General features: G+C 34.0%; 2 protein-coding genes across 5 annotated transcripts; both read right to left on the reverse strand.

Annotated features, from left to right (window-relative positions):
• Positions 1 to 423: 423 nt before the first annotated feature.
• LOC120082076 (E3 ubiquitin-protein ligase AIRP2-like) lies at positions 424 to 2,960 on the reverse strand. Of its 3 annotated transcripts, none has more exons than XR_005483035.1 (6): positions 2,445 to 2,960; positions 2,071 to 2,233; positions 1,889 to 1,961; positions 1,558 to 1,792; positions 1,203 to 1,466; positions 424 to 969 (listed from the first exon to the last, which is right to left on the reverse strand). XR_005483035.1 is itself a non-coding variant. In XM_039037297.1 (6 exons), exons 2-6 carry the CDS (start codon positions 2,522 to 2,524, stop codon positions 1,256 to 1,258), a joined length of 762 nt encoding a protein of 253 aa, XP_038893225.1. In that variant the 5' UTR covers positions 2,525 to 2,549; positions 2,706 to 2,960; the 3' UTR covers positions 1,015 to 1,255. The 3 variants fall into 3 exon arrangements, 2 of the variants coding, with proteins under 2 accessions (XP_038893225.1, XP_038893224.1); XM_039037297.1 differs by lacking the exon at positions 424 to 969 and having other exon boundaries at positions 1,015 to 1,466; positions 2,445 to 2,549; positions 2,706 to 2,960; XM_039037296.1 differs by lacking the exon at positions 424 to 969 and having other exon boundaries at positions 1,015 to 1,466.
• Positions 2,961 to 5,861: 2,901 nt separating this feature from the next.
• On the reverse strand, positions 5,862 to 11,294 carry LOC120081410 (probable LRR receptor-like serine/threonine-protein kinase At1g67720). Of its 2 annotated transcripts, none has more exons than XM_039036251.1 (15): positions 10,975 to 11,292; positions 10,327 to 10,864; positions 9,574 to 10,085; positions 9,316 to 9,445; positions 9,018 to 9,089; positions 8,866 to 8,934; positions 8,703 to 8,774; positions 8,496 to 8,564; positions 7,918 to 8,084; positions 7,591 to 7,832; positions 7,216 to 7,342; positions 7,079 to 7,144; positions 6,796 to 6,982; positions 6,570 to 6,702; positions 5,862 to 6,492 (listed from the first exon to the last, which is right to left on the reverse strand). In XM_039036251.1, exons 1-15 carry the CDS (start codon positions 11,042 to 11,044, stop codon positions 6,178 to 6,180), a joined length of 2,769 nt encoding a protein of 922 aa, XP_038892179.1. In that variant the 5' UTR covers positions 11,045 to 11,292; the 3' UTR covers positions 5,862 to 6,177. The 2 variants fall into 2 exon arrangements, 1 of the variants encoding a protein (XP_038892179.1); XR_005482811.1 differs by having other exon boundaries at positions 6,351 to 6,492; positions 6,816 to 6,982; positions 10,975 to 11,294.
• Between the last annotated feature and the right edge of the window lie 403 nt (positions 11,295 to 11,697).

Consider the following 11,697-nt stretch of genomic DNA (forward strand, 5'->3'; position numbering starts at 1 on the left):
TAACTCATTTCTTCAAGTCCTTGCTTTCTTCCCTCGTTCAATCAAATTAATATATTAATTCGAATTTTGATTAATATGTATAATCAAAAGAAATATAGTAGATACAGAATTCAATCTGAGCATAGAACTAAAAAAATGGTAGTGACACAAATACTTTAGGCGTTTGGTTGGAAATTAAAGTTTGTTGAATAAGAAAGGAGATGGCCCCGTGGGCATCAAACAACTATGAAAACCAAAGCCAAATGGAATTTATTAACAAATTTGGGATATGTGTGCATCCTTACCAAAATCTTCGTGGAAGCTACACAATCTCTATACTTTTTAACTCTTATAAAAGAGACCATAATACTCATTTCACTTATATCGTTTCTTTCTATTCTCCTTAGACGAATAACTATTTATAACTGCTCGACAATAAGTCTATGTCTTAAGTCTATGTCTTATTTGAGGATGTTCGACATTCAAAGTCAATAAGTCAATATGAGGTACAACTTATGAGCAGAAAAATATTACAAGCATTCATTTCTCAATGTGTAGTCTAACATCAGGAAAAACTCAAATGTGTACTAAATGAAAAGGCTATTCAAACTCCTGCAATCCAAGTCAATATGTTAACCATTCCTCCTCCTTGTTTTAGACCTTAGATTTCAGAATCTCAATCAGTCTAAGATGATGCTTTTGGCAGAGAAATATCTCCCCACGGTTTTCTCTATCTCAGTCTGTTTTCTGCAATGAGCATTGCTTTCAAAGTGGATTTTCAATCATTTTCAATTCCTTTGGACAGCAGATTACTTTCTCGCAAATTATTGTACTTCAGCCAACCATGATTATTAATCATAGGCTATCTTGTTGATGACATAATTATAACCCCCACACGAGAAAACAGGATGACTTATATACCATGATCGATAAACAGACTAACTCACGATAAGCTCAGAGAGTTGAAGTTCCAAGGGAAGACCCCACAAACTACACCAGTGAATTCAAGGTTTTTGAAGATCAGAACATATGATATAATCCATCAGAAACCAAATTCATCTTTATTGACAATTAGTGCATTAGAAAAGGCACTTTCAAGTTTATAAGATACATAATCCGAGATGGGGAGATGATTGGCATCTTACATTGATTCATTATTAGTTCTAACTAAGCATGTCATGTGATCAATTATTCTATATGAAGCAGAGAGGATATGTTCTGACCTTTACATTTTGTGTTGGGATTTCCCTCTATACAGTTTACTCTGAAGTCTGAACTAAATTAGATATTCCGAATATACTACAAAGAGGGCATCTGGATAGTCTTTTGGAAGGCTGTTTATATAGCGATGAAAGCGCAACATGTCCTCCTTGGAAAGAGTTTCGGCATCAACCACATCATCGCTACAGGTGAGCACCCATAAGTCCTCTGAGTTGACTCTCTTTAAGCTGCCACGACAAAATGGACAGGACTCTGACCTTGTGTTCCTGTAATGTAGAAAGAAAGAGCAATTGAGCACAAAGGCCACTTCAAAGTGCTTCATAGACAATGAAGATGCTTGATAAGATTTATTTTTACCAATTTCGGTAGCATTTGATGCACATTGAATGACAGCAATTCGGCAAAACCATCTTTGTACAGGGCTCCAAGCAAATACCACACTCATCTTCTCGTTTCATATCGATGTTCATAAGCCTACCATCTTTATCACCTCTCTTCTTGCTAGACATCTCAATCCAGTGATGCCCTTCCTTGCAATCGTCCAACTTATCCAAGCTACCATGGATTCGCTGAAGTGAAGGCAATATTATAGCTGGAATTCAAAACAAGAGGAAACGCACAACATCAGAATACACAAAACTACTTAAGAAGGAAAGAACATCAGCTAACAAACTTAACAAGTCAGTACCATAGAAGTCCCTAATAGTTGCCTTCCTTCCATGCCTGGATATATTTCGTTTTTGTTTTCCCTCTGGATATACCTGAATTGATAACAATATCAACAATAAGATATATATCATACCCACACGACGCAGTCGAAAGAAACTTCATATAATCATCAATAGTCTAAAACTACAAAAGCCAACAGACCTTGTACACAAGTATGTGGAAGAGGTTTAAATATCTTGGAAGCAAGCAAGTGCAAGAACAATCCATCCATTGTAGCAAAAACAAAACAATGGGAGCCAAGTGATTATAAACCAACTTCATTTGAAGATAAACACCCCCTTTTGCCATGGGGATTGCAGCCGCCCTAAAAGACCAAAAATCAAACCAAAAACAATCAAACATCTAAGAAGAGCATCATCAAAACCCCAAAAGACAACAGTTTATACCTATTTTGGGAAAAACCAAACTACCCTTATAATCGCTTCCAGGCAGAAACAAAACTAAGATGTCGATCATCACGATTGAAAAGGGGAAATTAAGAAAAGTACTTAATACAATCAAAAGGGGAAACTCACAGAGAATTTGCATACTGAATATCCGCTTCCAAGACTTCCAGAGAATCCTGATGAGAGAATTTCTCCAGTTGATAATACATAATCTGAAAGATTCCCTTCCCTCTTCTGCAAGAAACCGATGAAAAACAAGAGAGAAAAGAAGAAAACCAGAGCGTGAAGCTGATTTTTTTAGTGGGTATGGCGAAAGAAGAAACCCTGAAGACCCGAAATCCCTTAACAAAAGAAGAAACTGAAAATGGAGAAGGTAAGCCCCAAACCTACTTTCGAAACCCAAAAAGAAGCTTTTTCTTCTCGAGCTTTTAAGGAGCTTTGTTCTTTAGTCAATGGAGGGTTGGCAGTGAAATGACCTTTACTAAGCCTCTGTGGTCAGGAAAAGAAGCTTTCTTATAAGAAGAACAAGTTTCAGCTGAGATATGATGATGAAGATGAATGGCAGAGTCCAATGTCCATTATGGGTTTGTTGGGGGGATGGCTTCAATTTCTTTTTTCTTTTTCTTTTTTCCTTTTTGATAAAGCTTTGATTTTTCATTCTTATCCATCCAAAACATATTCCTTTATTGCTTGTGAAGCTGATTGCCTAGCCTTTCAATATTCAATTTTTAAAAAATAAATAAATAAGAAGAATTTTTTTCCTAACTCATATTATATATTTTTCAGCCTTCCATTATTGAAAAGTATAATTATTATTTAAATTATTTCCATTTTTTAATTTTTTAATCAAAATGAAATGTACCCACTTAATTAATTTAAAAGTTAAGATTAGTTAGATTAGTTAGGCTAATTGATGAATTGTGGTGCTGCCCTAAGGCCATAAGTTCATGGCTAATATTGGTTAATCTACCAAATCAAAAAGGGTGGGTTTGGCACAAAATATTATTCAACTTTAATCAATTTTATGATGATATAAATTAGATTTCACCTACTAATCATTCATTAATTCATAAAATTGTTTCAACTTTTTAGATGCTTTGATCATAAGGAAGAAGATTTTTAAAAAGAAAAAAAAAAGTTTTCCTTATATATGAAAAAATGTTTTCTTAATAATTATCCACATTTTTTTAGATGGTGACGAGTACGTTTGTGCTTCGAGAGAATTGTCTTAAGAAAATTAATATAATGAAAAAAATCATTTCTTTTTTTTATTATTATTTCAAATTCAACTTGTATGGTTAAAAGTCGGAATTTCTAGCCTTTTGTAAGATGACATGTCTCAAACAATTAAGGTATGTTCAAATTAGCATTGGAACTAAATTTGTTATCCCTATTTAATTTGATGCAATAATACCCCATAAATATGTCAAAATTTACTCGTTTTTAATGTTTAAGAATCCATAAAATAATGTACATCTAATTTTTTAAATAAAATTAACATTAATAAATAAATAGTAACATTATATATATAATTTTAGTTTTTGTAATCCAATAATAATTAATTATTTTAACTAACTAATCATAATCACCTTAAGAAAACTAATCATAATTAACATTATTTTTATATTGTCAATTTTATGGTACCAAATGTCTCCATCATTGTTTAGTATATATATATTAACAATATAGAAAAGGAGAATCAAACTTCACTTTGAAGTTTTTTTTTTTTTTTTATGACAATTGAGTTATATGTTTATTTTGGCAATAAATTTATATAATCTCATACTCACAATATTAATTTTATTTATCTTTTTATTATATATTTATAACTATATTCCCATTTGCTTTGGATTTTGGGTCTTTTAATTAATTAAAAAAAGAGGTCACAATCCTTAATGGTGTTCTCATGTGCAGCCCAATAGATATGTGAATCCTTATTAATGTTTGTAAGTATAAAATAACTTTGCAACCTAATTGATTAATTAGATTTCATAATCTTCTCGTTTTTCTACGTCTATATAGTCAAACTTCTCAGATTAACATTTAATTATTTTTTATCTTTAGGATGTTCAAATGACCCGACAATCCGAATAATATAGACTATCCAATTTTTTAATTTATTTTAATTTTTGGTTGGATTAGGTTGAATTTTTTTTTTTTTTTTTTTATTGTTCTTTTAGGTTGGGTTGGAAGAGAATTGTACTTTTTAAAAATTGGGGTGGACCCAAATATATATATATATATATATATTATTAACTCAATATATTATTATTTTTGTGATATTTGCATGAAGTTTGTAATAGATATCTTAAATTTTGATATTTAACATTTGAGTTTTATAAAATTTTAATTATTAGAATGTGTTGTACATGAATTTAAATATTTTAAGTTAATAAAAAATTTAATAAAAAAATAATTCAACAACCCAATTCAACCTGAATTTTAAAGATTGAGTTAAAGACCCTATTCGAGTTATCCAACCTATACCCGGCCAAAAGCACTGCTTTCTGCTTTTATATCAATGGCATATCTTCACCTAATTCTACTTTTCATTTTAATAACCATTAATTAGCAATAATATGCAAGTTAAAAGCCCCTCTATCTTGATTTTATTTCATTTTAATCTTTATAATTTGAATTATCTAATTTTAGACAATATAAAGTATATTATATATTTTTAATAAATCTTAAAATTGATCGATGCAATCAATTTCTCGTTGATTATTTTTTTCCAACAATATGTAGTCTCTATGCATCCCCTTTATAATTTATGAAAATGTATCTATTATCTATGTAGAACTTTTCTTTTATTATTATTTGTATTTAAAGTACAAGGACTAATTTTTAGATGTATTAAAGATTACATGAACTAAAATTAGACTGTTGAAAGTACAAGAACTAAAATATCTTAACCTAATACTATTCTACACTCTCACTACTATTACTAAGAACATTTAATCATTTTCTATAGCTATTGGAAAATAATTGTCATATAATTGTCATGCTACCAAAGCTTTGTAATCACCACTTCTGTAACAATTAACATAGAATAATCTTTTCTTAAAAGAAGATTTAATAAAACAGATAAAAATTTTATTACTGTAACAAAAGTCTTGAAGAAAATAAAAAAAGACAATTTTATGTTAACAAATTGTAATCGTGTGGCAAAAAAACGAGCATAGTTCAACTAATATACATATATTTTAACAAATAAATAAAAAGTCTGTTTGGAATCCCACTCCCAAAAAAATTGTGATTGTGTCACTTTTATGAACATTATCTATTTGATGGCGATTGATTTAAAATGTATATGTAAAGCAATGGCAATCTTTTGAGAATCTTTAGACAGGGAGAGAAAAAAATAAGCAAATAAATAAATCAAATTCATTAGATTCTAAGATCAAGTTGTAATATTATTTTAATGATAGTCTTAAATCTATGAGAAATTTATTGGGGTTGAATTTTCTCCACAAGATTATATTGCCATTCTGTTTCAAAACATTAAAAATTATAATGCTATCAATTAAAAGTATGGGATAAAAAAAATTGCTTAAGCCAGCCAAATGGATGCTTCGGCAGTAGCAGCACTTGATTTAAAAAATATAGGCATTGATAACAGATCAATCACTTCCCCTATGAACAATTTTAAGTATGTTCCATATTCACTATAACCAAAGTTATGTTTCATCTGTCCAAAAAACCATATTAAATACTAATTCAAGAAAGAGAATGATGAAAGGTAAAAATGTGTTGTCAGTGTTCCTACTGTTGTGTTCCTATCAAACAATATTTCAGTCACGGTATCGGTATCTTATCGTTTTATCGTACATTACCTGAAAGTCATGTCGGAGTTGTCGAGACCTTATCTTGCAGAGGGAAGGAGAGAACCATCAGGGCTCTCGATTTCAAGGAAGGTCGTCAGCAAAGTTTTTCGAGATGACTGTGCTTTTAAACTGCCTGAAGATAGCTTCTGGTTTCCTTCAGTACCTTGTTCAATCTTGATTGCATCTTGTATGGCCAAGATGACTTCCTGCATCCTTGGCCTGGAAACTCCATGCTGCTGCACACACTGTATGGCAACTTCAGCGATTCTCCACACCGATTCTATTTTCACATTTCCTTTTAAAAATGGATCTACGATGCTCGTCACGTCCCCTTTATGGACTAGGGACCTCGCCTGTAAAAACAAATCAATCGTGTAAAGACTCGAGAACTGTGCTAATGCGTCGAAAGTGAAGATCTTATCTTACATACCCAGTGAACAATGTTCAATTCATTTCCATAGTCTTCTGGTGAGACAGGTTTCTTCCCAGAGATCAGTTCGAGGAGTACGACCCCAAAACTATAGACGTCACTCTTTTCGGTAAGTTGTTGACAAGCATAGTACCTGTTATTTTCATATGTTCATGGTGATGCTTATGAGCAGGCGTAGGGGGAGGGGGTGAAATGTGTCATGGAAAAACAATAAAATTTGGCATACTCAGGATCCAAGTAGCCTACAGTTCCTCGAGCAACACTTGATACATGGGTCAAATCTTCCTCAGCTTGCCTCGAGAGTCCAAAGTCGGAAACTTTTGCCCTCATATTGATGTCGAGGAGTATGTTGCTAGTTTTTACATCTCGATGAATGATACTCGGGATGCATCCAGTGTGCAAGTACTCAAGCCCTGAAAAAGTGATCAATTCATTTCCCAAAATAAAAGCTTGAAGATGGATTCCCGAAATTCAGAGAAAAAATAACATAGTTTTTCACTAGGATGAACCTTTAGCTGCATCCTCTGCAATGTGCAGGCGAGCCAGCCAGTCCAAGTGCTTTTGAGTCGTAGAACCTGCCAATAAATGATTAATGGAAAAAGACTGGAAAAGTGAACCTTCCTTAAGCCTGGACAGAAAAACAAACCATATAAATGATCTCGCAACGTCCCGTTATGCATGTACTCATAAACCAGCATCCGTTGATGTTCTTCTTCGCAGTAACCGATCAAAGGAACCAAATTACGGTGATGAATTCTTGATAAGAGGGCAACCTGTCGATATTTACAGTCCGTAAAATTGAGTATAATTTCACATGTAAACTTTATTCATTCTCCCTCATTTGCTTTTCTAAAGTTGTTTAGTTAAAGTACATAGTTCTCTCTTGGCAACATAAAAACCACAGGGATCTTAAATGGACTAATCTGATCTGCATATTCAAGAAAACAATTTGATTCATTTCTAGAAATTCAAAGTCACGTCAACACAACGAGATCAATCCAATAATAGGCCAACGACCTACCTCAGTCGTAAATTGTTGATTCCCATGTGTAGATGACTCAGCCATGATCTTAACTGCCACTTCTTTGCCGTCAATCATCTTCCCATAAAAGACTGATCCAAAGCTCCCTTTACCAATTTTCTTTGAGAAGTTATTCGTCGCTTCTTCCAGCTCGGAGAGAGATAAATAGTAGGCCATGCCTTCATCCCCCTTGCCGATCGAGTAGCCAGAAGAGCGCTTTGTACTGATTTGCAGAGAACCACCTAAAGTCCACAAGACATGACATAATTTGAAAAAAAAAAAGTGGTGCTATAATAGAGATATTAAGCAGGTTTCTCGAGTGGGAACCTTTTTTCTGGTAAGGTGTCGTTCTTCTTCGAAGCTTGCGGAGTAACAGCAAACTTCCTAAAAGTAGAATAACCAGAAGCACAAGCACTCCCAATGAAACTCCTAATATAAGCTTAGAATGCATCTTGTATCGTTCACTTTTGTGAAGCCCCACATTACCATCATACCTGCAAGATAAGATCACAAAGATGTAAAACAAACACATACCCCTCTTCATGTCCCACGCCTGTAGTTCTTATTAAGACTGCTCCTCTTTGAGCGGATACATTTCAAATAGCAACTTCAAATACGTGAACTATTTTATCATGTCTTACTATGTACAATCTACATAGACTTCATGCAAGGAATAAGGATCAACAGATTAATTTCTACAAAGAAAAACACGCTCATGCATCAAGCCATGACTCCCTCGAGATGAGTCCTGACTCTTAAGGTCGAAACTCGCTCACAATGTTCGTAACTCATTTTATGATACAAATGACTTTCATTTTATTTTGATGCTTTGTGCCTAGAAAAAGAAAACCACATTCTCAAAGGCAGTTTAAGCCTTATGGTGAAGTATCAGTTGGGGTACTTACTTAAAGGTGAGTTTCTTTGCCAATAATTCTGAAGGTATTTCACCCGAAAAAGTGTTGTTTTGAATATATCTGCCACAAATGATTTACACTTGAGTTGATCAATGTAACAAACAAGCTTTCTATAATTGTTACGAGAGAAACGATAATCAAAATTTTCTATTCAACCTATTTGACATAAAATGCTCAGAGTTAGAGATTGGTACATACAGTTCCTGTAAGTTGGGCAAACTACCCAGGTAAGAAGGCAATGTCCCTGTCAATTTGTTATTCTCTAGATGTCTGCACGTTCAAAGATCACAACGTTAAATCTTGATGAAACATACTCTCCTGTTTGAAGAATGGAAAATTGTAGATAACCTCAAGAGCTTACAAAATCTTCAAGTTTATTAGATTACTCATGTCAGGCAGTGGCCCTACAAGGGAATTTCCATCCAACCACCTGAAGAAAAGGAGGATATGGCAATGAATTGCAATGGGGATAGATTACAAAACAGAGCTTTGCTTAAAGCAAGTTGAACTTACAATTCCATTAACCCATCCATAGTATTGATCTCTGGTGGAATTTCTCCCTTGACATTCTTTCTGGAAAGCTCTCTGCATAATAGGTGAAAGGATAGATATACCATGCTTAATTTACTTGAATGCAGATTCAACTTCTTAAATTTTCTATTAATTGATACCAAAAGGCTTGAATCTTGCATTGCCTATCTCAAGCAGAAGATTTCTCAAATAGCACCTCTGATTCTACATGCCAGAAATGCATTGTTTTGAGCTCTAAAAAGGCTAAAAACAAAGCCATTGAAGAGTTGAAGAAAATTACATTTTAGTTATTCTCGGTGGTTGTGTGGCAGAACAAGTCACCCATCCCCAGCTTGTTGGAACACAAGGATCGCCTTCATTTGACCTAACATTCTCTGCTGACACGTCATGGAGGACATTCACAACAGACTCTACACATCGAGACAGAAAACACCAATCAATCAACTTCAGTAGAGAAAATTTATAATCTGTCACAGTCAAAAAGTTTGAGGATATCACTAAGCTTCATAATAAGATGTGGTGATGAACAAGAACCTACCATCTCGCATATCGGTCTTGGCAGCAATCTCAACATATCTGCTAATTTCCAATGCATTCAAAAGTGGTCCACGAGTTGAATCTCGAGTCTTAACAAACGAGAACGAAAGCACGAAACTCAGTGTCACGTTCATATAGCTCGGTTCATAAAGAGTATAGGTCCCATTGGCATTCTCTGCAATATTCACCACTGCATTACTCGAATCCGGAATGTTAGGTTCCTCCAATTTGAACTTCCGAGTCTCGTTCCAACCCAAATCTTCAATCTCAGCAAAATATGCATAAGCCCTAGCATTGGCAGGAAAATCATCCAAATTCAACCTGTAGCTGAGTACTCCTTTTGTGCCAAGGACTGCAGTCTGCATCACTTTAACAGGTGGATATTCTCTTGTCATTGCATTAATATTGTTCAAAGTGCTGATTCTTTCTGTCCCTGGAGCCACCCCCACAAGATAATTCTGCCTCTTCTCAAGGTCTGAATCCCAAATTCTGTCATATGGATCATCTGGGTACCTAAGAAAAACAGATTTAAGTACAAAATAAGTAGCTTCCTCACCATTCAAATGAAGGCTGAAACCATTGATTTAGATGGTTCACTAACAGTGTAGTAGCTACATCCACGAACAGAAGAAGAATAGTTTATTGTAAATAACGTAAATATAACAAATACAGATACAACTTAGGTTTTGGAGGTCAGATAACTGTCTCAAGACATTCTAATAGAACCCTTGAAACCCCATCTCAAGTAACTTACCTTATCACCTCCTTGGTTAGAGCACCAAAATTCACTCTAGCAGCAACTTCCAAGAAGAAATTATCTTCAAAATCCGTTGCATACATTGAAAGATTAAAAGGGCGAAGCTCAAGAGTGGAAATGAATGGAGAACCAGTAGTTGCACAGCATATGCAAACATCAAATGAATTTGAAGGTGCCCTGATGATCATCTCCTTCACATAAACTCTCGAAGCATCAAAAATAGTTACAGTTGACCACTTAGTTGCATCCAAATAAAGCTGAAATTTAGGGTAAGTTTCTTCATCCTTCAAACTCCCATATTGAAAAGTTGCTCGAACCAAATACCTTCTTCTCTCCTCTGTTTTCAAAGTGTAACAGTACTTCTTGTCATCGATTGGGAAGTCCCGCCGTGTTTGGTACTGCATCAAGTTTCCATTTGGGTTTTCCACCGGTGATGACCCACCGGCGTTCATAATTCCGGCGTCGGAAATCCATGCTAGCCCTGTAACTGGGTCGGTGAAATTCTTCGTCCCTCCACAATCTATACTGATGAACTCTGTGTTTTTTTTTTTTTTTTTTTGCAGAAATCAATCTAGTGGGGTTCATTTTTAAACAAAATGGGTATGCATTTCAAAGCATCAAACAGAGAGAGAAGAATGAACATACCTTTAACCTGACAATGGACAGAAGAAACGACGAGAAGAAGAATCAAAACCAAAAAAAGAGGAAACCCCATTTGAAGAACAAAGAGAATGAAGAAACCCACTGATTTTTATCACTGGTTATACATAACAGTGATCGTTATAACGACAACAGTAAGCTGAGCTTCACTTTCAAAGTCACATGGTGTCCTCCAACTTTTAATGGGTTTGTGCTTCTTCTTTGTCCATTGTGTTCAATCATATCCTCCTTGGCGTTGATTTTGGGTTTTGGAATCGTCTTTTTCCAAGCCAAAACCTTTCACGGGCAAGTTTTTTTTTTTTTTTTTTTGGGAAGAGTGAAATACAACAAGCTCTGGCTAAATGTTTTATGGGAAAAGAAACAAATTTGAAACTAAAGTTTTTTTTTTTTTTTTTTTAATGAAAAACGTAATAAATCAAAAAGTGAATCCATTTAAACACGTACTATTTACTTGTATTTTGTATCCGTACTAAAATTGACGAATAGAGGGTGCTCAATTCAACATTTAAAGATTACGCCTATATCGCTACATATTTACTATTATCGTTATTATTTGACCTTAAACAATACGATAACAATAAATGTGACAAATTTATAATCTCAAGTAAACATGATCAAAATCAATCCAATTATGTTTGTAATTATGGTCCATTACAATCGATCTATTGATAGAATCTCATTATGATTACACTTATTTTCACTATGGAG

Source organism: Benincasa hispida, chromosome 7 (genome assembly GCF_009727055.1).
Source record: "Benincasa hispida cultivar B227 chromosome 7, ASM972705v1, whole genome shotgun sequence".
In the NCBI taxonomy this organism is placed as follows: domain Eukaryota; kingdom Viridiplantae; phylum Streptophyta; class Magnoliopsida; order Cucurbitales; family Cucurbitaceae; genus Benincasa; species Benincasa hispida.